The sequence below is a fragment of the Misgurnus anguillicaudatus genome, chromosome 6 (assembly GCF_027580225.2).
Source record: "Misgurnus anguillicaudatus chromosome 6, ASM2758022v2, whole genome shotgun sequence".
Classification (NCBI taxonomy): Eukaryota; Metazoa; Chordata; class Actinopteri; order Cypriniformes; family Cobitidae; genus Misgurnus; species Misgurnus anguillicaudatus.
In genome coordinates this window covers 24,906,472-24,929,111 of record NC_073342.2, presented here as the reverse complement: position 1 = coordinate 24,929,111, position 22,640 = coordinate 24,906,472, and the positions used below count along the sequence as shown (strand labels likewise).

At 37.1% G+C, this 22,640-nt stretch overlaps 2 protein-coding genes across 12 annotated transcripts in view; one reads left to right on the top strand and one right to left on the bottom strand.

Annotated features, from left to right (window-relative positions):
• Window positions 1-8,009, top strand: part of tjp1b (tight junction protein 1b) — a 142,868-nt gene extending 134,859 nt beyond the window's left edge. For 6 of the 11 annotated variants that reach the window (XM_073868837.1, XM_073868842.1, XM_073868835.1 and 3 more), the window contains 6 exons: window positions 750-965; window positions 1,065-1,204; window positions 1,320-1,743; window positions 2,731-2,948; window positions 4,543-4,686; window positions 6,292-8,009. In XM_073868837.1, coding sequence (XP_073724938.1) covers window positions 750-965; window positions 1,065-1,204; window positions 1,320-1,743; window positions 2,731-2,948; window positions 4,543-4,686; window positions 6,292-6,386 — 1,237 coding nt within the window. In that variant the 3' untranslated portion in view covers window positions 6,387-8,009. The remainder of the gene's footprint in view (window positions 1-749; window positions 966-1,064; window positions 1,205-1,319; window positions 1,744-2,730; window positions 2,949-4,542; window positions 4,687-6,291) is intronic. The other 5 variants (XM_073868839.1, XM_073868836.1, XM_073868833.1 and 2 more) reach the window with 2 other exon arrangements.
• Window positions 8,010-11,056: 3,047 nt separating this feature from the next.
• On the bottom strand, window positions 11,057-21,607 carry LOC129434117 (long-chain fatty acid transport protein 2). The gene is made up of 10 exons (XM_055192983.2): window positions 21,005-21,607; window positions 18,032-18,241; window positions 17,754-17,912; window positions 15,990-16,114; window positions 15,382-15,576; window positions 14,050-14,140; window positions 13,596-13,794; window positions 12,080-12,177; window positions 11,881-12,011; window positions 11,057-11,470 (listed from the first exon to the last, which is right to left on the bottom strand). Exons 1-10 carry the CDS (start codon window positions 21,477-21,479, stop codon window positions 11,294-11,296), a joined length of 1,860 nt encoding a protein of 619 aa, XP_055048958.2. The 5' UTR covers window positions 21,480-21,607; the 3' UTR covers window positions 11,057-11,293.
• Between the last annotated feature and the right edge of the window lie 1,033 nt (window positions 21,608-22,640).

Sequence of the window (22,640 nt, the reverse complement as noted above, 5' to 3'; positions counted from 1 at the left end):
ATTGTAGCCAATTAGCAGTAAGGGGCATGTCTACTAACCGACATTGTTGCCTGGGTTGCGTATGTGTGGGGCGGGTCTATCAAAAGAAGGTCCCGATTCTATTGGGGTAGGGCGTGTTTGTTAACTTGTTGATTTCGAATGTCAACATTGGCTTTCAGAGATCATGCACCCCGCCTTTAAAGGGATAGTCGTCCAAAAAGGATTATTCTGACATCATCTACTCACTCTCAAGTTGTTAAAAACCTGTATAAAGTAATTTATTCTGCTACACACAAAGGAAGTTGTTTTTAGTGATGTTGGTAACCAAACAGTTTTGGGGCACCATTGACTTCCATAGATGTTTCATCTATTATATGATTTCTACTATGATATCTTCCTTTGTGTTCACCAGAACAAAGAAATTTATTCAGGTTTTTATACAGCTTGAGAGTGAGGAAATGATGACAGAATTATCCTTTTTGGGGGAGGAACGTACTGTATCTCCTTTTAACAAAAAATTATATTCATCTAACATTATTATACTTATATTATTTGTCTTAAAATAAATCTTTTTATATAACAAACAGCAGAACCTACCCATCAATATTTTAGAAAAGCTTGCAAACTTTCTTTCTTTATATGCTTTATAAACAATAGAAACCCTACAGTGCCCTCTGCTGGAGGCTTCACACTTTATCTTCAGTGTACAATTAAATCTTCTCAAGTTTAAACCATTCAATCGTGCTGATCACCCACCCATCTGCCTCTAGAGCTCCAGAGCCCCAGAAACCTCAGACGCGTGTAGGGGACGAGGTGATTCGCACCAATCATTATGACCTGGATGAAGATGAAGAGTATTACAGGAAGCAGCTGTCTGTATTTGACCGTCGCAGCTTTGACAGCAAGGGCATGAATCAGCCCAACCCTGGAATCAATCGCTTCCACGAGCCGCCCAAACCGCCTCAGATAGGATATCCTTTTGCCAGGTACCGTTGATCTTTAAACACTTCACAGGGCTGATAATCTACACACTTATGTGGCATTACAGTCTGTGATCTTACAGTTTATTATACCTTTCACTTCAGAACGGAGTCTGTAGAGAAGATAAGCCCTGTCGACAAGAGGTACGAACCTTTAGCGCCCGTCAACCCATCACCTGCTCCGTACAGCCAACCCACTCCTGTTGCTCCGCCCACTTCCCTGCCTAAACTTAGCAACATAGAAGGTAAGATCATAAATAACCTGCTGTAGGAATATAACAGATAATTTGCATGAAACTAAGTGATGGATATATTGACAATCGTAATTGATTTACGTCATCTGTGTCTATTTACTCCCAGTCAATTCGCTCCCAGATCCTCACAGTTCTCCCAAAGCCAAACCGGACCTGTCCGCTCTCAGAGCCCCCGCTCGGGACGACCCCATCCAGACCAACTACCAACCCCCCAAGTCCTCCGTCAACGGCACCGACGTCCCTCCCAAAACGCTGGGCATCCCGACCAGCTACAACCGCTTCGTCCCCAAGCCGTACACCAGCACCGCCCGGCCCTTTGAGCGCAAGTTCGAAAGCCCGAAATTCAACCACAACTTGCTTCCCAATGACACTCAGTCCAAGCCCAGCATCAATAACAACCTGAAACCTCAGATCTCACCACAGCCCCTGGACACAGACAGCGGGGTGGACACCTTCACTCGAACAATGGACAACAGGCCCAAATATCAGCACAACAACATCAGCGCTGTTCCCAAAGCCGTTCCCGTCAAGTAAGACGATGACGTAGAGTTAAACTTGTGGTTTTATGAAACAAACATTACGGTTTGATCACAGCGAGTAATTCAGTAAAAGTTAATTATACATTTATAAAAATTCTTTAAATCATAGATGCATTATATTTAAAGTCACAATAAAATGAAAAATTAAAAATGTAATTTTAAAAAAATATATTGTGTTTCATTATTATTATTAGTAGTATTATTTGTATTTATTTATTTTTTCAAAAAAATCATGTGCCTTCATAATCTTTAATCAAAAATGTGAATTTCCCATCCTCGAGCTATGGCACAAGGACAGGGCCTTCAAAAATATTGCAGCGATTAGCAACATGACCCAATTACCAACGATCCAATCACCTCTCTCTGAATGAATTCAAGTCCCGCCTTACCTTTATTTCTCATTTCGGAAGCTGTTTTACTTGGATATACTACGTTTGTGGCTTTAAAAAAATGCAAAGAAATGTTGTGTAAAGATTTATGCTAGGCAGTTTTTTAATATTTAAATTTAAGAAATAAATAAAACAAACATTATGTAAAATTATGTATTGTTTTTCGCCAAAGCACTCAAAAACCCTCCTTTAAAATCGCCCCTATATTCATTCCCTTTAAAGCTTCGCTTCAGTATCGAATTAACCACATTCAATTAATATCAAGACAATTACTGTCAAACTACAAATTGCCTGCCAAAAGTAATCTTCTTCTATCATGCACATTTTGTAGGAGTTTAATAGCTCTGTGCAATAAAAGTTTTGTTTCATTTTAATTTATCCATTTGAGCTATTTAAGGGCTACATTTAGTGTCCATATATCACTAAGAAATGCTGATGGTGGGTGTATATGGCCCTATATTAGCCTTAATGTACCTGGATGAAACTTGGCCACTATTATACATGGAGACCTTTTCAAAGCAAACTAATAAAATATTGTCTGATTTGTTTATTATAACAGATTTAGTTTATTCACCTGTGCATTTTTTAGCCCTAGTGCATTGGATGATGACGATGAAGATGAAGGTCACACGGTGGTTGCCACGGCGCGGGGTATCTTTAACTGTAACGGTGGAGTCTTGAGCTCAATAGAGACGGGAGTCAGCATCATTATTCCTCAAGGTGCCATCCCGGATAGTGTGGAACAGGAGATTTACTTCAAAGTGTGTCGAGACAACAGCATTCTGCCCCCATTGGACAAAGAGAAAGGTGAAATTTTTTGTTTTAGTACTTTTTTATGCTTTATGAAATACATTTTTGAGCTGTCTTATTTGAAAATAAATTGCCCTGACATATCACACAGAAGTCTCAGGTGTGTCTGCAGTTTTAGCTCAAAGTACCTCACTGATCATTTGTTAAAGCAAATGTCTAAAATGCCCTTATTTGGGTGGGAGCAATAAGCGCTGTTTGTACATGTCTGTACCTTTAAATGCAAATGAGCTAAAGCTCCTCACTCCCTTACCAACAGACAGTGAGTGCTTTTGGTAAATAAAGATACAATAGTATACTTAGCTCCATTAGCGCTACAGCGTGCACATTTAGAAAAGCTTTTGGGTAAAATTAACCAGTCAGTGGGCGGGGCTTTAGTGTGACGTTACATTAACAAGAGAATCAAAACGGCATATCTAATGAGACTACTTTGGTTTAAAGGAAAACACCACCGTTTTTCAATATTTTACTATGCTCTTACCTCAACTTAGATGAATTAATACATACCTATCTTTTTTTAATGTGTGCACTTAATCTTTGTACAGCAGCGTGTTGTGAATGTGTTAGCATTTAGCCTAGCCCCATTCATTCCTTAGGATCCAAACAGGGATTAATTTAGAAGCCACCAAACACTTCCATGTTTCCCTATTTAAAGACTGTTACATGAGTAGTTACACAAGTAAGTATAGTGGCACAAAATAAAACACTTGTTTGGAGCCATAGGAATGAATGGGGCTAGGCTAAATGGCAACACAATCATGAAGCGCTGTACAAAGATTAAAAGTGCACGCATTGAAAAAAGTTGAGGTAAGAACATAGTTAAAAAAATGGTGGTGTTTTCCTTTAATGGGGATGAAAAAAGAAGTAGGTGGATTTTTGTCATGGTAGGGTTGTTGTGTTCATACACTGCCAACACATCTTTATGTCCAAACACCTTGTAAAAGTGGATTTTGTTTAATATGTGCCCTTGATAAATATACTAATTTATGTTAGGCTTAATCTAAACCTTATATGTGAAACTGGTCCTCATTATGTAAACTACTTAAACTCGTTCCCTTCCAGCCTTTTTTTTTTTTAAAGTTGCCCGGCAGCATTTTTTGTGGTTTTACAAAACATATTATTCTATAAATATATAAACATACAAATATATCAAATAAAAACAGACCCTCTGTTTTCAAACAAATAAAAAATGTTCATCCTATCTTCATTTGTTCTCTTTTTATAACCTCTTAAATATGGGTAGGTTTCTTTAACATTTTACATTTTAAGCAAAAAGCTGAAATAATTGTCATTTTGTAAAGGAATTTTGTTAGAGATCAGATTCGGAGTGATTATCAAAACACATGGAGTTTAAAATGAATTCAATTAGTTTTTGCTTCAGTTTTTATTATCCGCCATCTAGTGGATAATAGTGGAATTACAGACTACTATAAAAACTCGCCAGGAAAGCGTCAGTGGCAGGGAATTGTTTTATATTAATTGACGACTCGTCAATGGCTGGGAATGAGTTAAAAATATCTTGGATAAAAGCTGTTAAAGTATATAAATGTATGGGGATAAGCATTAAGTGGTTTATATCTTTGTATCATTGCAGGTGAAACTCTGCTGAGTCCTCTGGTGATGTGCGGCCCTCACGGTCTGAAGTTCTTGAAGCCCGTTGAACTCCGTCTACCACACTGTGCGTCTATGACCCCTGATGGTTGGTCTTTTGCTCTAAAATCCTCCGACTCCTCGTCGGGTACGCCGTAGTTTCTCTCTGTCCTTTAATGGGTCTTTTGGTATCGGTTTGGAAGGGGATACTTTATCTTTGCTTTGGGTTTTGTTTCATTTTCTGGTTTCTGTACGTAACATCCACAAAACCTTTCTGATCACATGACGCGTTCACTATGCATTTTATCATCAGTCACAAACAGTGTTGAGGGTAACGCATTACAAGTAACGTGCATTATGTAATAATATTACTTTTCTAAAGTAACAAATAAAGTAACGCATTACTTTATAAATATACACATTAATATTTGAGTTACTTTTTAGAAAAAAAATAATGCAAGTTACTTTTCAGTTTAATTAATTTAGAAAAAAAATAATGTGCTGAATTAAACTGACGGAAGTCACGTTTGAGGAACAGTCTGATTCAGAAAACAGAGATGGCTGGCCAGAAACTGACATTTTTGCGATGGAAAATGCAATATCTGAATGCAGTACTTCTTAGTCATAAAACTGAAAGAGATCAACCCTCAGCCAAGTAAGAAAAGGTAACGCAAAAGTAATGCATGTATTACTTTCCATAAAAGTAACGCATTTAGTTACTTTTTTGAGGAGTAACTTAAAGGCGGTGTCCACGATGTTTGAAAAACGCTTTGGAAAAGGAGACGGGCCGACTACCAAAACACACTTATACCCAATCAAATTAAATGCCGGGTTGCGTATGTGTGGGGCGGGTCCATCAACAGAAGGTCCAGATTCTATTGGGGTAGGGGCGTGTTTGTTTAGGTGATTTCAAATATCAACATTGGCTTTCAAACATCATGGACTCCCCCTTTAACATTGTAATGCATTACTTTTAAAAGTAACTTTCCCCAACACTGGTCACAAAACACAAATGTCATTGTTTCTTGTATCTTTAACCCTCATTTATAATGAATTTATTCAATATTCTTTCATAGCAAAGCACTGTTTGCATAATTGTTCACTGGGGATACATACAAGCTGTGATTTATGGGAGTGACACCTGCATTTATTCCGTAAAATTGAAGTAAATCCCCTAAACATTTTTAATATCTGGAATTTAGATGGGATGACAATACCATATTTTGTTGTTTTGTGGCTTTAAACGATTAAACCAAATTGCCACATGGCTCACCTGATTTAAAGGTGCACTGTGTAGATTTTTAGCGACATCTAGCTGTGAGACTGTGAATTGCAACCAACGGCTCAGTCCACAACTCACCCCTACCCTTCGAAACGCATAGAGAAGCTACAGTAGCCACCATAGGAAAAGCATCATCGTCTGTTATGTATAGTTATGTATATTATAATGCGTTTCTGTCAAGAGATCCTCCTAAAAGTTATACAATGCACCTTTAAAAGACGCACAACAATTGATGCTTTCAAGTAATTTACAGTTTTTTTACAGTACATACTACACTGATTTTACTATAACTTGATTTATCTAAAACTAGTTTCAGCTGCAGTACTTCAGTGTCACTCCTATAAACTCAGTAGTGTGTGCATAACAAAGTGAAGAAGCGACAACTTTATTTAGCCTCGGGTGTGAATGTGGCGGCAATAACTGCTTAAAATAAAGTCAGAAAAGTTTTCTCATAACATGATATGTCCACAGGGGATCCCAAATGCTGGCAAAACAAGTGTCTACCAGGAGACCCCAATTACCTTGTGGGTGCTAACTGTGTGTCCGTGCTGATCGATCACTTCTGAAGAAAGCAACAGCTGGTCTGTTACCGAAAGTGAACGTTGAGACTGAGGCCGTGAGGAAGATCGCTTCCCTTCTTCATCCCTTGATCTCCACCACTTTATGAAGTATTAATTCTTTCCACTTTTCTTTGGGCTGAAGCGTCGTACCCAAAAAATAATGACTCTGGAGGACAAGGGATTTTGCTTTACTTTTTCACTTTTTTTGCCTTTTTCTTTCCCTTTTGGTGCTTGAAGACTTGCAAAAAATAACTGAATAAATAAATTAACGAAGAAATGGAACTGCATGACCTGTGCCACAGACAGTATGAAAACGATCCCATTTTTGACATTTGTAGCCTCCTTTCTTCTCCGGATAAGTACGAGCGGAACTGGAAAAATCGATGGAAAATGTACAAATAAGCGTGACGTCCTACCCGCAAACAGAAAAGATGACGTATGTAGGTTCACGGTCATGTGTTTTCGTGGAACGCCGTAACGGATCTCTTCGGATCTGGGAATAAAGCATGTGGGTTTCTAGAACAATTGTGACATTTTGATGTGAAGAATGTGACTGTTGCACTCATTTGCTAAAAGACTTCCCTCTCTCCGGCTAAAAACAAAATGGGCTCTACATTTTGAAGCGACCTTTTCTAGCGATGTTTTACTGTAGATAAACTGTGGTTTTCCGAAACTCCTGCTGTTTAGAGATCTATGCATGTGCTATGACTCAGGTCCAAACGCCTGCTACTAAGTTGATACACAAACCTACCCATCATACACTGCAAGCAGTGATGCCTTATCTGCATTCTTTTCCTCTTCTTTTGACCCGAAAGACGAGCGAAAGTCGAATTTCTGTTACAGAGGGAAGTTACATGAAGGATACGAAGTTCTCCCGCCATGAAGTCGCTGAGCTGGGATATTTAGCACACACGAATAATTAAGTCTGAACAACAGGTCTGCTTTATTCCACTGCTATGCATATAAAGTTAAATATACACTAGGATATGTTTAAATTACAGCTGTATATATATTGTGCTAGCATATGGCCTTGGTTCGCTGTAAATTACTTTTTGTACATCTTTGTTATTTTGTATAAAAACGTAACATGGAAAAGTTTCTTAAAAAAAAAAAGAAAACTGTAACATTGGTTATGTTTGTATTCCGGTTACACTTCTGAGCCTTGGAATTTAACTTAGCAGTACAGAGAAAATTTAAATGAATAAAAAATTAAAATGAAACGCGAAGTTATCTTTTATACCAACATATAAATATATATATATACAAACACTACGTACGTAATAGCATTTTTAACAGTTACGAACACATTTTTATTCTTATTTACGATTTAGAAAAGTGCTCGGAAATAATTTAACGACTCTGTATTTACGGGTCTGCATTGGTGGGCGGACCCTGACTTTATTTGTGATACTGAATGCTGTATTGTGTGCCCTGAAATGTATTTTTGTACCAATAGACAGTTTATTAAGGCACATCAGTACGACTTTTTTTTATATGATACAGCTTCAAACCAGGTTTAGTTTCTCCTCTTTGTGTGGCGACATTTTATTTTATTTGTTTGTTTTTTTCTTCGCAGCACATTTCTAAGTATACGACTGTATTAATAAATAAATTCGTTTTTAAAGTAAATATTGTCTTTTCTGCTTGTACTGGACGATCTTGACAATTGTGAAATGTAAACTTAACACATGTTCAACGGTTAATGACCTCTCTATCGAGTACAAAAGGTAACTAAGGTTCATTTGGCTTCAGAGGTCAGTGGGGAGGAGGTTGAGACATTCGCTCATTTGACCTTTCACCTAGTTGTCGATACTGCCACTGATCCCTGAGCAAACCAAGCACATATCTCACCACCTGATGTGAGACCGAGTCCAATCTGTGAGCAACAACTACTAAGTCTTTACTTTAAAAACTTTTTTTTTCAGGTGGTGTTGGCTTTAATAGTGTTGAAATTTAGCATTAGTTGTATTTTAATTCGGTTAGATAGTTTGCTGAATCTGTAGCAAAGTACACACTGCAAAAAATGATTTTCAAGAAAAAACAATATTTAGTATATTTGTTTGTTCTCAGTAAAAATATCTAAAAATTCTTAAATAAAGATGCTTTTTCTTGATGAGCAAAACGACCCAAGAAAATAAATCTAGTTTTTAGACAAAAAATATTAAATTTAGGTGATTTTGTGCATAAAAAAACAAAAAAATCTGCCAATGGGGTAAGCAAAAAATCTTGAATATTTTTCTTAAACACTTAATTCAAGAAAAATTTGCTTACTCCATTGGCGGATTTTTTTGCTTGTTTTATGCAAATAAATCACTTAAATTTGATATTTTTGGTCTAAAAACTAGACTTATTTTCTTGGGTCGTTTTGCTCACCAAGAAAAAGCATCTTAATTTAAGAAGTTTTAGATTTTTTTTCTTTAAAAAAAAAAAGTGTTAGCAGTTCGAACATATATATTCAGGGTTCCCACGGGCCTTGAAATCCTTAAGTTTGTGAATCTGAGGGGAAAATTCATGGCCCTGGGAAGTTTTTGAAAATATACATACATATATGCAGATCATTGAAAGTGCTTGAATCTATTTTATGCAAGAAGTAGAAAAAAAATCCATATTATTTCATGTGTAGTGTAGATAATATCATAAAAATTTTAGACTTTTTAAGCACACGTGTTAAACTGTTCACTTTAAATGTTTATATCTTCTGTATGCGAATGTTGATTCATACCAAAATGCTTTTTTGCATAGTTGTGTTTGACACAAGAAAATGTCTCGCAAGGTTATTATAGTTTTGCTTTTTTAAATTAGTTTTTATTTTAGTATCGTTTTCAATTTTGCTTTAAATTTAAGTTTAGTTTTAGTTAGTTTCATGAATGGTTTTGTTAGTTTTAGTTTAGTTTTTATTTTGCAAACACATTTCTATTTAGTTTTTATTTTATTTAGTTTCAGTTATAGTTTTAGTAATTATAGTTTAGCAGCTAACAGCAGCTAGACTGTCTGACATATTTATCAGTTAACTGATGTTGCTGTCAGGCTCAGCTAACCTCACATGCATAAATGCCATCTACAAGTAAAGACTCCTTAAAAGTTTGTAAACATTGCAACGTCTTCGGGTGGGCGGGGATTAGTGGAGGCAAAAAGAGGCGTGGACGTAGTGCTGACAAGCATAAGCTAGGACGTTTTAGGAGGGATTTATTAAACATATATGCAGAAGAAGGTTCGGAACTGTCCAAATATGTAAAGTTACTGACTCTGCGTGACAGCTATTTTTGTAAATTAACTCTGTAACAGTTAGTTCTTGTAACTTGTTCTCATTGGAAACATTTTAACCAGGTTTTGGATATTTCCTACATATGAAGTATTTTCAGCTGGTTTGGGGAATTTTGTCAAGGCTTATTGTCTAATGTAACCTATCGCTGGGCTAACTGTGATTAGCAATCGGGATTATTTTAAGAGATCATTCAAAGGATGGCACAAACATCTATCGCTGTATGTTTGTTTAACATTTAAGCTAACTAGTGCACTGATGGTTGACTTATCATCACCTATAAAACAGAAACTTTCTGATTTGTACTAGATAAGCCCAACACACCAATACATATGCATAGATTATTTTACCTGATATGAGTGTGCACTGCAAACACGAGCATTATTTGCGATCGTCTCCGTCCATTCAACCACAATTCTCTTCTTTATTTCTGTGAAGGAATGTCTGCCGGGATCCAGTAAATTTTTTTAGTTTTGAACCAAAAGTGCTGTTACTTCTATTTTGGCAGCCAAAAACACAAGAAGACGACATTTTAAAGTCAAAACCTCAAACTTTAAGTGCGCCTGCTATGAGTGTTTTGCCTCCAGCTAGAGCGGTGCACGTCACAGTGACGTAGGCGATTAAGGGTTCTATTATAAAGCCTGTTCAGATTTTCTGATGAGAGCTTATTAATTACGAAAACGAATACTTATTTTTGATAATTATTATTTTATTTCAGTTAGTTCTTCAATAACTGTTGCTCGTTTCGTTTAGTTTTAGTTTTTCATTTTTTATGAATTTTTAATTTTATTTCAGTTAACGAAAATGTTTTTTAGCTGATAGTTTTAGTCTTAGTTTCAGTTTTCGTTTACGAAAATAACCTTGATGTCTCGGGTTACGTATGACACTGTTGTTCCCTGAGAAGGGAATGAGGCGCTGCGTCTCCCTTGCCATACTACCTGCATCCCTTTAACGTCGTCTTTGGCATTATTTCAGATAGCGATATACTTCCTGACTCCCGCGTCACCCTGTCTTTGTCGTTAAGCCTCACCATTGGTTGAATTTGATATACACATTCAGACGCACTTACATCGCGAGTTCCCTCGCGAGTCCCTTCGCGAGTAGTGTAACAATGTATTTTAAAAGGTAACACGATGTAACCTTGCACTCGCTTGAAATGTGTCCCCACATTTAGTCCTTGAATTTGAGGGTATTGGATCTGGAAAGTCCTTGAAACGTTTAACTAAGTTAACTAAGGTGTGGAAACTCTATATTGATAGAAATGTATACCTTTCTAGACAGCAGTCGACTCAGGGCCAGATCCGGCCCAGATGTGTCTGTGTTGTAATGCACTGCAAGTCGCGTCTGCCAAATTAGTAAATGTAAAATTGATGTCAGAACACAGCCGTGAGCCATTTATTTTATGCAATCTTAGTGGATTCTTAAGACTTTATTAAAAGTTAAGACAACAGATCATAATGTACATTATTAAGGCACATGGTTAAAACACGTTCTATACATTTCTATTATAAGATGTAAAACTGTTGACTGTTCTGGTCTGTAAAGGTAGATGAATGTTGAAGTTATTTTCACTGTAATCGTGTTCCCTGAGATTAGTGGTCTACTGGTTAGTGATTTTCAAGCGGTAGTAGGTTTAGCTTCATTACGGGTTTCACAGTTTGATGTCTTGCGAGGTGATGGAATTAAAAATCTCCTGAGTTAGTGGAATGTATTTCTTCTGAGTCAGATCCAGAAAGTAAAGCGGATCTTGTATCTGTGCGGGGTCGAAGCCTTCCTCTACCAGTTTCACTTTCTTCATCTTGAACGTTCCTGTGATCTCCATGGAATTCTGAAAGAGAAATTTGTGCTTTAAAGGGGACATTTCTTTTTAAAGATTTCAAATAAATCTTTGGTGTCCCTAGAGTACCTATGTGAAGTTTTAGCTCAAAATACATATAGATCATTTATTATAGGATGTTAAAATTGTCACTTTGTATGTGTGAGCAAAAATGTGCCGTTTTTGTGTGTGTCCTTTAAAATGCAAATGAGCTGATCCCTGCACTAAATGGCAGTGCCGTGGTTGGATAGTGCAATTTAAGGGGCGGTATCTAGGTTTATAAAAGCACTGGGGACCCAATTATAGCACTTAAACATGAAAAAAGTCAAATTTTCATGGTATGCCCCCTTTAAGTCAAGACTGGAGGATAGAAGGACATCTGTCAGTGAGATCTGTAAGAATATGTGGGTCAGAGATCGTACCTGGATTCGTATGAAACGCGGTCTGGCGTACACTGGTAGATAGTTTGCCAGAACGCTACATGTGTTGATGCAGTCGAACTCTCTGCCTTCCTTCAGTGTAACGGCAGCCATTCCAATCCTTCCTTCATGACCTTCAGATGCAATTGATTTTAATTTATATATTTTCCAGTTATGCTGATCAATAAATCGTCTAATTTACCTTCAACTTTCACTCCATATACATTGGCCTCATCAATGCAGTCCACCATACCGAGAATATCGCCCACCTCGGTTGTAGCCACATTTTCTCCTTTCCACCTGCACAACAAACATTCGTGCAACATTTAAGGGTCGGTATTAGTCTTGTTTTGATGTACAAACTACAAATTTGAGTTTTAAATGGGTTTTGACCACTTTTTTTAATTATTCAGGCTGGGGGACCAGTTCAAAGGCCAGCTTGTTTAAAGGGACACTCCACTTTTTGGAAAATATGCTCCTTTTCCAGCTCCTCTAGAGTTAAACAATTGAGTTTTACCATTTTGGAATCCATTCAGCTGATCTCCGGGTCTGGCGCTAGCACTTTTAGCATAGCTTAGCACAATCCATTGAATCTGATTAGACCATTAGCATCACGCTAAAGAGTTTCTATATTTTTCCTATTTATGGCGTAATAATCAAGGACAGCCGAAAATAGTCCCCTTGGTAAATTTCAATAGCAGGGGACTATTTTCGGGCACTGCGTAATATCATTGCGCCTGCTGCAGCCATGGTACGATAGTAAAGTCCTTGATAATTACGCCAGAATGAGAGTATAGTTCCTAGTCATATCTGCCTAGAAAATCGCAACTTTTAATTTTCTGTGAGTCTTAGTACACAATGTAACTACAGAAGAGTCAAGTTTTAAATAGGAAAAATACTGAAACTCTTTGATTATTTTTGACCGCGATGCTAATGGTGTAATAATCAGATTCAATGAATTGTGCTAAGCTATGCTAAAAGTGCTAGCGCCAGACCCGGAGATCAGCTGAATGGATTCCCAAATGGTAAAGCTCAATTGTTTAACTCTAGGGGAGCTGGAAAATGAGCCTATTTTCAAAAAAGTGGAGTGTCCCTTTAAGAACATATGACATTACATCAATAAATGATTAAACCACATAGTGTACTTGAACGTCTTGTCTTAAAACCAAAAGTAATCGGGTTTTCCTCAAGTTTGGGTCTGCATTCATTAAAAATGCAAAAAAAATATTTCAAACCTATATTTCATGTTCCTTACCTTACTTTTAAGGTAAATAGCCATGTAATAAGCAGAATAATGTAGAGGCAGCCGGCTAATATGGCGAAATAAACCCCTTAAAGGAACAGTATGTAGGATTGTGGCCAAAACTGGTATTGCAATCACAAAACGTGTGGCTAAAACTGGTACTGCAATCACACAACTGGTGGCCAATACATAACATGACAACATAAACATCAGTTGAGGGCTGCAACTCCACTTTTTAAATGACAATATCCTGGCCAGACCACTGTTGTCAGTGATATAAGTATTTGAAATGAAAATTATTACTTAATGTCTAGTGACATATCAGGGCCATTTTATGATTAATCGATATAAATTTCTTACATACGGTTCCTTTAAGTGTGATACGAGACCATCCTGATCACACTATTGGGGCTTATTTCTGCAATAACAACCGGCTGCCTACATTATTATCCCTTACATAAGATGCTCCAGGTACCTGAAAGTGTCTCCAACTCGATCTTGAAAATAGATAAAGTTTTGATGGTCGATCCGCAGCAAGTCCCCGCTGTTAAAATACAGATCTCCTTTCACGAACACATCACTGAGTCTCTTCTTATCTGTTTGTTGCTTGTTTCCAGCGTAGCCGACGAAAGGAGTATGTTTTGTAATTTTTCCAACCAGAAGTCCCACTTCATCTGCAACAACATTAAATAACAACAATTAATGAGTTAAAAATGCACTTCTAACTTTATTCTTGGTTAAAAATTAACTTTATATGACGGTTCACCAAAAAATCAGAAACTTTGTTTGTTTACTAGCTTGAACCTTGTCATTAAAGATAGCGGGCCTTTCCTCCACTGAGGACGTATTAGCACATCACCATGAAATAAATCAAATGTGCGTGATTTGTTTTGCAAATATGATGATGTTAGAACAGGAGATTTATGTACCTTTTCCAGCTGGGATACACAGACCCTGGGAATTTCTCACTGGCTCTTCTTTCTCAATGTCAAACTTAATCAGTGCAAAGGGGAACAATACCTGTGAAACACAATGGGAGTACAGACGACATTCAGAACCTAAATAACACAATATGAATATAAAAACCAAAATTTAACCATTTTTAATACATTTCTTTAGCATAACTGTACCATGTTAGCTGTCATCATGCAACTGCAACTGCAATGTGCATTTAAAGTCATATAAAAACTTCAAACAAGGCTCATCCAAAGAGAATTCAGTGTAAAAAATAATACTACTGACTGCAAATCAAGTTGGAGTTTCATTCTTTATTAGACTTTTATTTTATTTATTTATTTAATTGTTATGAATCTGGCAGATGCCTTTATCCAAAGCGACATACAGTATTTAGTAATAGCGTTTATCGTGATAATTATTTTATCTCGGCAATTCAAAATAGCACAAATAATTCTGTGCCAGATTCGCACCGGATCCGCACTCCAACCTTTGGGACAAATTCGCACCAGGGGCCTCATTTATAAAATGCTGCGTAAAAACCATCCTACATTTGATCTTACCATCATTTTTCAAAAATGCATAAACCGAACATACATGCAGAAAACGCGCGTACCCCTATCAAATCTATAGATCGCAAATTAACTTGTGCGCAGCCGAGCAGTTTCAGATCTCCGCCTTTAAACGATGCCTAATTAATGTCATAGACATATAAAAAGTGCTTGTCAATGTTTAAACCCAATTTTAAACAACAAGAATGGCTTATATTTCAAAAAACCTGCAGCAATCAGACAAGCAAAAGTGCATACGTCTGCTCAGACCCTGACGTGGCGCTAAGCACTTTTCCACGTCAAAGACAGTTTTTATAAATATGGACTTTGCTGTGGATTTTTGCGTACGCACACTTTACGATCAAATCTGTGCATACGTATGCTTTATAAATGAGGCCCCAGATCCGCACCAAAGCTCCCGACTTCTGTGTCTATCTGGTGCAAATCTGTCCCAGAGTTGTCTGCTGTAATAAAACATATTAGCACAATTGTTTACATTTCTTTGAAATCTCAGTAGCTTACTTTTTATCACTAAGTCAAGATACGTAAAGCAATGCCAGGAAAGGTCATTCCATGCTTCATCTAACTGACAGCGAATGTAAATAAAATATACAATGAGAAGCATTTTTTTATCATGCTGATATCTTTTGTCAATGTAATCAATGAAATTAATTCAATACCCTGATAATACTGTTTACGTGATTAAAGTCCAACCGTAACATAAAAAGATCGATACCGTCACACACCTATTCTTACCTTAGAGAGAATATTGATTCGACCGATAACGCCGACTTTATCGGTGTAGTTGATAAAACCGACGTTCCCCTCGGTGGCGGCGTAAAGTTCCCGAACATAAATGCGTCCAAAACGGTTGTGGAACTCCTTCCAGATGTCTGGTCGCACACCATTGCCGATGGCGATCTTCACTTTGTGGTCACGGTCATTTTCTTTCTACAAAGAGGAAATGTTATGAGTACAAAGAATGACCTAGTTTGACGTGGGTTCCCTGGGAACTGTTGATAATGTACATTAAATTCATAGTAGGATTAGGAATGTGTAAATTTGATCTTCAAGTTTTCAGGACACATTGGCTTTGTTTCAAATCTTAGGGAGCTTACATTTGCTGTCTACAGCCTAAAGCAACATCTTTAAAATGAAACTTTTGATTTTGAGTGCTTTAGATCTCATGTAAGCAACCCGTTTATGAGCCCCATTCACTTCATAGTATTCTTTTTTCCTACTATGGAAGTGAATAGGGCTCATGGTCAGCTAAACGTTCCTCAAAATATCCCTTTAAAACTCAAATGAATAAAAACATGGAAATATATACGGTATGTGTCATTAATGTTTGGTAGAGTTCTTACCTTTGGCGTATTACAGAGGTAACGCATCGTTTCTCCAATGTACTGCATCACAGTTATGTTGTGTTTTCTGCAATCGTCCCAGAATTGAGAGGCAGAAAACTTTCTCTTCAAAACAATAGTGTTACCTACAACAACAATATGAACGTTGAACTAGACCAAAATCTAACTTTAAGTCTAACTTATTATATCTTATTGAACTATAAGAAACCCCATTCACACAGCACTTTGGTCCCAGAAAATTTTCGTAAAATTGGCAAAGAGGCTTCTGTGTGAACACAAACACGTCCCGTAAATGTTCTGGGATAGCTCCCAGAAAGAGGAAATAGTACCATTCCAACAATAAATGTCATCAAACTGGACTAAAGCAGTTTGACGACAACGGGATCTCGTGTCTTTATGGGAACTTTACGGTATGTGCATAAATGTTTGACGAGGACGGGATCGGGATCTTTACGGTATGTGTGTACACGTTTGACGAAAACGGGATCCTGTGTCTTTACGGGATCTTTACGGTATGTGCGTACATGTTTGACGGCAACAGGATCCCGTGTCTTTACGGGATCTTTACGGTATGTGCGTAAATGTTTGACAACGACCGGATCTGTGTCCTTACGGGATCTTTACGGTATGTGTGTGCATGTTTGAAGACAACGGGATCCCGTGTCTTTACGGGATCTTTATGGTATGTGCGTACACGTTTGACAACGACAGGATCCGTGTCTTTACGGGAACTTTACGGTATGTGCGTAAATGTTTGACGACGACCGGATCTGTGTCTTTACGGGATCTTTACGGTATGTGTACACGTTTGACGACAACGGGATCCCATGTCTTTACGGGATCTTAACGGTATGTGCGTACACGTTTGATGAAGAAGGGATCCGTGTCTTTACGGGATCTTTACGGTATATGCGTACACGTTTAACGACGACGGGATCCATGTCTTTACGGGATCTTTACGGTATATACGTACACGTTTGACGACGGGATCCGTGTCTTTACGGGATCTTTACGGTATGTGCGTACACATTTGACGACGACAGGATACGTGTCTTTACAGGATCTTTACGGTATGTGCGTACATGTTTGACGGCAACGGGATCCCGTGTCTTTACGGGATCTTTACGGTATGTGTGTAAATGTTTGACAACAACCGGATCTGTGTCCTTACGGGATCTTTACGGTATGTGTGTACACGTTTGACGACGACGGGATCCGTGTCTTTACGGGATCTTTACGGTACGTGCGTACATGTTTGACGACAACGGGATCCGTGTCTTTATGGGATCTTTACGGTATGTGTGTACATGTTTGACAACAACGAGACCCGTGTCTTTACGGGATCTTTACGGTATGTGCGTACACATTTGACGACGACAGGATACGTGTCTTTACAGGATCTTTACGGTATGTGTGTACGCATTTGACAACAACGGGATCCGTGTCTTTACGGGATCTTTACGGTATTTGCGTACACGTTTGACGACAACGGGATCCGTGTCTTTACGGGATCTTTACGGTATGTGCATACACGGTTGACAACGATAGGATCCGTGTCTTAACGGGATCTTTACGGTATGTGTGTAAATGCATGCACAGATTCCGGAAAATCATTGGCACTGTAAATGAACCAAAAATCCAACGTTCCCTGAAAAATCCCGGGCACATTTTCCGTAATCTCTGTGTGAAAAGGGCTTAATGCACAATGTAAATAGACATTTAGACGGTAAACTTATGGTATATGGTGACTATACTATATATTACCTCTCTCAATGGATCCGGCAAATCCAATGAGGAATCCAGCGCTGTGATACAGAGGCAGATTTAAATAAAATATGTCTTCAGAAGTCACCCCGCACACACCCTGGATAAATGACGCAGCCCAGACCCTCTCATGGGTCACGTATGCAGCCTTAGGAAGACCTTCAAGAAGCAACATATACAATGTATTTAGGGAAGCATGATATTATAAACCACTGTAATAATATTAGTAAAGCACAGGATATCATTGTAATCAATGCCAGTGTGTTATCAACAGATACCTGTTGTGCCGGAGGTGTAGATATACAGCGCTGTAGTCCTGATACGAACATTGGACCTCAGCGATGGGGACAGTGGTTCATCAGACGCCTCTGCAATCTTCTGATTGATGCTGTGAATGCCGTTTGCACTTTGTTCATCTGACAGGAGATATACAGTTATCCCCTTCTCCTTCAGTGCAGGCAGGATCTCCTCGACAGCATCACGGAGGTCTGAAGGAGATACAGGTTTCATTTTATGATAATTAGACACAAAATGTTCATCACAGCGCTTAGTATGCTAGATACTGTGCCAGTCCTAAACTCAACCCTAACTCAGTGTTTCTCAACCAGTGGACAAGATAATTTTAAAATAAGACAAAACGGGCATTATAATAAGCTATAACAGAGCAACTACTGTAACAAATCAAGATTTCAAAAGGCAAAGCAATGGGTTTTTGTAAGGGAACATTTATATTTCCAACTTTATAAACTTCACCTGTACACGAGTTGAGGTCAGACGGCTGATGTTAAAAAAAAAACATTGCTTCATCTCAGAAGATATTTAAATAAGTGTAGAGATTAGTTTTTGATGAATAAATACACTTTATGGAGCTTTAAAAGAGCCATGATATTATTTTATAGGGCTGTCTATGAAATTTGGCTGATGGTTAATTGTCTAATAAATTGTGACGATTAATTGTCTGTTTTATTGCTTTGACATTTAATTCTCATATATATTTTTTGTTCATGAAACAATTTTCACACATTGTTGTAATTATTTAAAGTAAATCTTTTGACATGGTGGTAAATATTAATACAAATAACACATATTTAAAAGTTATCTGAAACTGTCTCGTTTATACAGGCGCTGCAGCTCCCCCTTGTGTTTTTTAGAGAGATGTGCAATCATTGCGGTGATCTGAAATCATCACAATAAGGTCAAACATTTGCGATGGAACGATTATTTAATCATTGTGACAGCCCTATTAGTTAATATATCACATTTTCAGTTTGGGATGAACTTTAACCTATATTAGTTCATTGAGAACGTTCACAGTCATCTTAATGTGAAAAGTGTCACAATGAATCTAAATTTACCCTACATGCCCTACATTGCATTTTTGTCAAATCAACACCTATTTTATGTTACTTTAACTTAAAAAATTAAGTTGAAATTGTTTGTCATTTTTTTAAACCAGAACTTAAAATAGTAGGTTGAATTAACTTGCAAAAAGTCGTTTTTTTACAGTGTAGTTACCATTATTTTATTAAGTCTTAGTTTATGTTAATTTGATTCTTTTCTTATACTGTACCTTTTTTTAATGCAAAAGCTGAAAATGCTATTATGCTTACTAAAGTTGCCTGGCAAATAAACTGTGTAAATATTGAGATAAATAATAAATAATTGAGATTGAGCGTTTCAGGGCTTTGACAATTATGGCAAATGTCATACAAACTGTCATACTTTTTTTCTATGCTTTGTTCATTAAACAACCATCATAAATTATTGTGATTATTTAAATTATTCATTGTTAAAAGTAATTGCCGTATAATATTAAAATAAAATAAAATAAAATAATAAAGCAAAAAAGTGATCGCAGTGATGGAAAAGACTACCCAAACTAAACCTGAGATATCAACACATACATACAAGCTGATACGACCCAAATGCTGACGAAATGTCATTTCAACATAACAGTAAGTGCAGAGCCAAAATGGTTGATTTAGGGCCGCTATAAGTGCCAAGATAATCGCGGTTATCTAAAAGAATTGCAATAAGGTTACATGACGCAAACACATGACTATTTAAAGGGATAGGTTATCCAAAAATGAAAATTGTTTCATCATTTACTCATTCTCATGTTGTTACAAACCTGTATAAATTTCTTTGTTCTGATGAACACAAATAAATATCACTGCAAAAAAATAATTTTCAAGAAAAAAATTCTTAGTATTTTTGTCTTGTTTTCAGTAAAAAGATAAAAAATTCTTAAATTAAGATGTTTTCTCTTGACTATCAAAATGCCTAAGAAAATAAGTTTAGTTTTTAGACCAAAAATATCAAATTTAAGTGATTTTGTGCATAAAACAGGCAAAAATATATGCCAATGGGGTAAGCTATTTATTTATTTTTCTTGAATTTAGTAAAATCTTCAAGATTTTTTTGCTTGTTTTATGCACAAAATCACTTAAATTTGATATTTTTTGTCTAAAAACTAAACTTATTTTCTTGGGTTGTTTTGTTCATCTTAATTTAAGATTTTTTTTATATTTTTACTGAAAACAAGACAAAAATGCTAAAAATTTTTTTCTTGAAAATCATTTTTTGCAGTGCAATCGTAAGCCCCATTCACTTCTATAGTAGGAATATAGAATACTACGGAAGTGAATGGGGCTCATGAACGGTTTGATTACGAATATTCCTCAAAATATCTTTATTCGTGTTTATCAGAACAAATAGATTTATACAGGTTTGTAACAACATGAGAGAGAGAGTAAATGATGACAGAACTTTCATTTTTGGGTGAACTATCCCTTTAATAGCTGTGACAGCCCTATGGCTGTAACATTATTTAAATGCACAATGAACGAACATAAACATTGGCATTAACTAACATAAAGAAAGATGAATAAATGCTAAAAAATAAAACAATATTGTTCGTTGTTAGTTGCATTTACAAATGTTAACAAATACAACCTTATTGTAAAGTGTCACCACATACCACAACTATTTTTGGAAATAGATCATATAAAGACATATCTGGCAATCCTAAAACTGATTATTGCACGTCTCTTTTCATCAATAAGCAAACAAATCAACATGGATCTCACGCATAACTCATTCATATATCTCAACAAACTATATATGGCCAGTTTGTGCACGTGTGTGGCCCCCATAGGCTATAGTTCTGCATGAATGTATAGTAACTCTATATGGGTCTCTATGAATGGATATGAATGTATAGTAACTGTACAAGTGCGCATAAATCTCACCAGCAGCTGCTATAAGCACGTTTGCGCCGCAGCAGGAGAAGCAATGAAGGAGTGATCTGGATCTGATATTGAAGTTCAGGAGTGCTGCGGGACATCCTAGCTTAGCCAGGCCGAGCCAGGTCCACATAAAGCACGGCTCGTTTCCGATGAAAAGCGCCACTGTATCCCCTTCTCTGAGCGCGGCCACGGAGCGCAGCGCGTTCGCGACTTTGTTGCTCTGTCTCTCCACATCTAAATAAGTGAAAGTCTTGCCCTCGAACTGCACAAACGCTTTCTTCGGATGTTTCTTCACCGCGTCCGAAAAACAGTCCACAATGCTATAGAACGGCGTTTTCTTGCTGTATTTTATTAATCTGATCCCAAATCCAAGAGCTCTGTAGATGTAAACGCAGTCCTGGAAAAAATACGGGTAGAAAGTTCTCAGCAGCGCTGGCAAAAGCGCCAAAGCCGCCAGAAGAGTAAACCACCAGATCATAGTTGCGCAGTCTGTAAAACGCGAGGGTTTTGAGATTAACTAAAGGCCATAGCCTGACACGACTTCCAGGGTTTTAAAATTCATGGAGACACATTCCTTGAGTACAAGTTCAGCCCTTTGGGGTCTCAGAGACGGACTATATACTGATCCACCCCCGACCCGGCGGGTTGCCAGATCATCGAGTTTGATAGTCAAGACTCAAGACTATCCTTTCATTAGCAATAAAGCATCTTACGAAAAATACCATGCTTTATATATATATATATATATATATACGTTTTTCTGTTACAAACTTTCACATAGCATCTTTAGGATATAAAAACATAAAAAAATTCAAACCCATAACTTGATTTTCAAAGATTTATTATAAAAACTGATTATTTTATTTCCACAAAATGCAATAAATCCATGACAAGTTTTTATTCAAAATGCTATAAATCTATTGAATCAATCGCCTATATAAATGTGCATTCATCTTTGCCATGTTATATTCATTTAGTTGACTAGTTGTACACACTAATTAAAAATATAATCATTAATGTCATTAATCAAAACACTTACTTTGTCATATTAAGATCCCTGTCATTGCTGCGGTTATACTTGATGTCGTCGCTTAACGTCTTTCACAGCGATCAGCTGTAAAATGTTTTGGTCCTGCTCGATTTTCGTTGACTTTGAGTAAAATTATGTAAAGTTTTTCATAAGATCAGCTGGGGTCAATGTGTTATCATGAAAGAAACTTGATGCTGTCGGCCCGGGCAAACAAGCACCCGTCTCCCGAGTGCCTTTTGCGTAAATTATTAGATGCTGATGGCTTACGTTTCTTTCCCGTTACAGAAAACCATCACAGGTTTATTAATGCAATTAAAGTATTATTTTGTTTTTGTTTGTTTGGTGATCACGAAGTACATAGTAGATGCTTTTGCGTAAATTATTAGATGCTGATGGCTTACGTTTCTTTCCCGTTACAGAAAACCATCACAGGTTTATTAATGCAATTAAAGTATTATTTTGTTTTTGTTTGTTTGGTGATCACGAAGTACATAGTAGATGAGGAAAACAAGGACTCCGTGTACTCAGCGCGCCGCCATTGTTTGTTTACATTGCGTGAATGGTGCGCTGTAATCTGTGGAGTGGATTATGGCATTCTGTAGAAAAGGG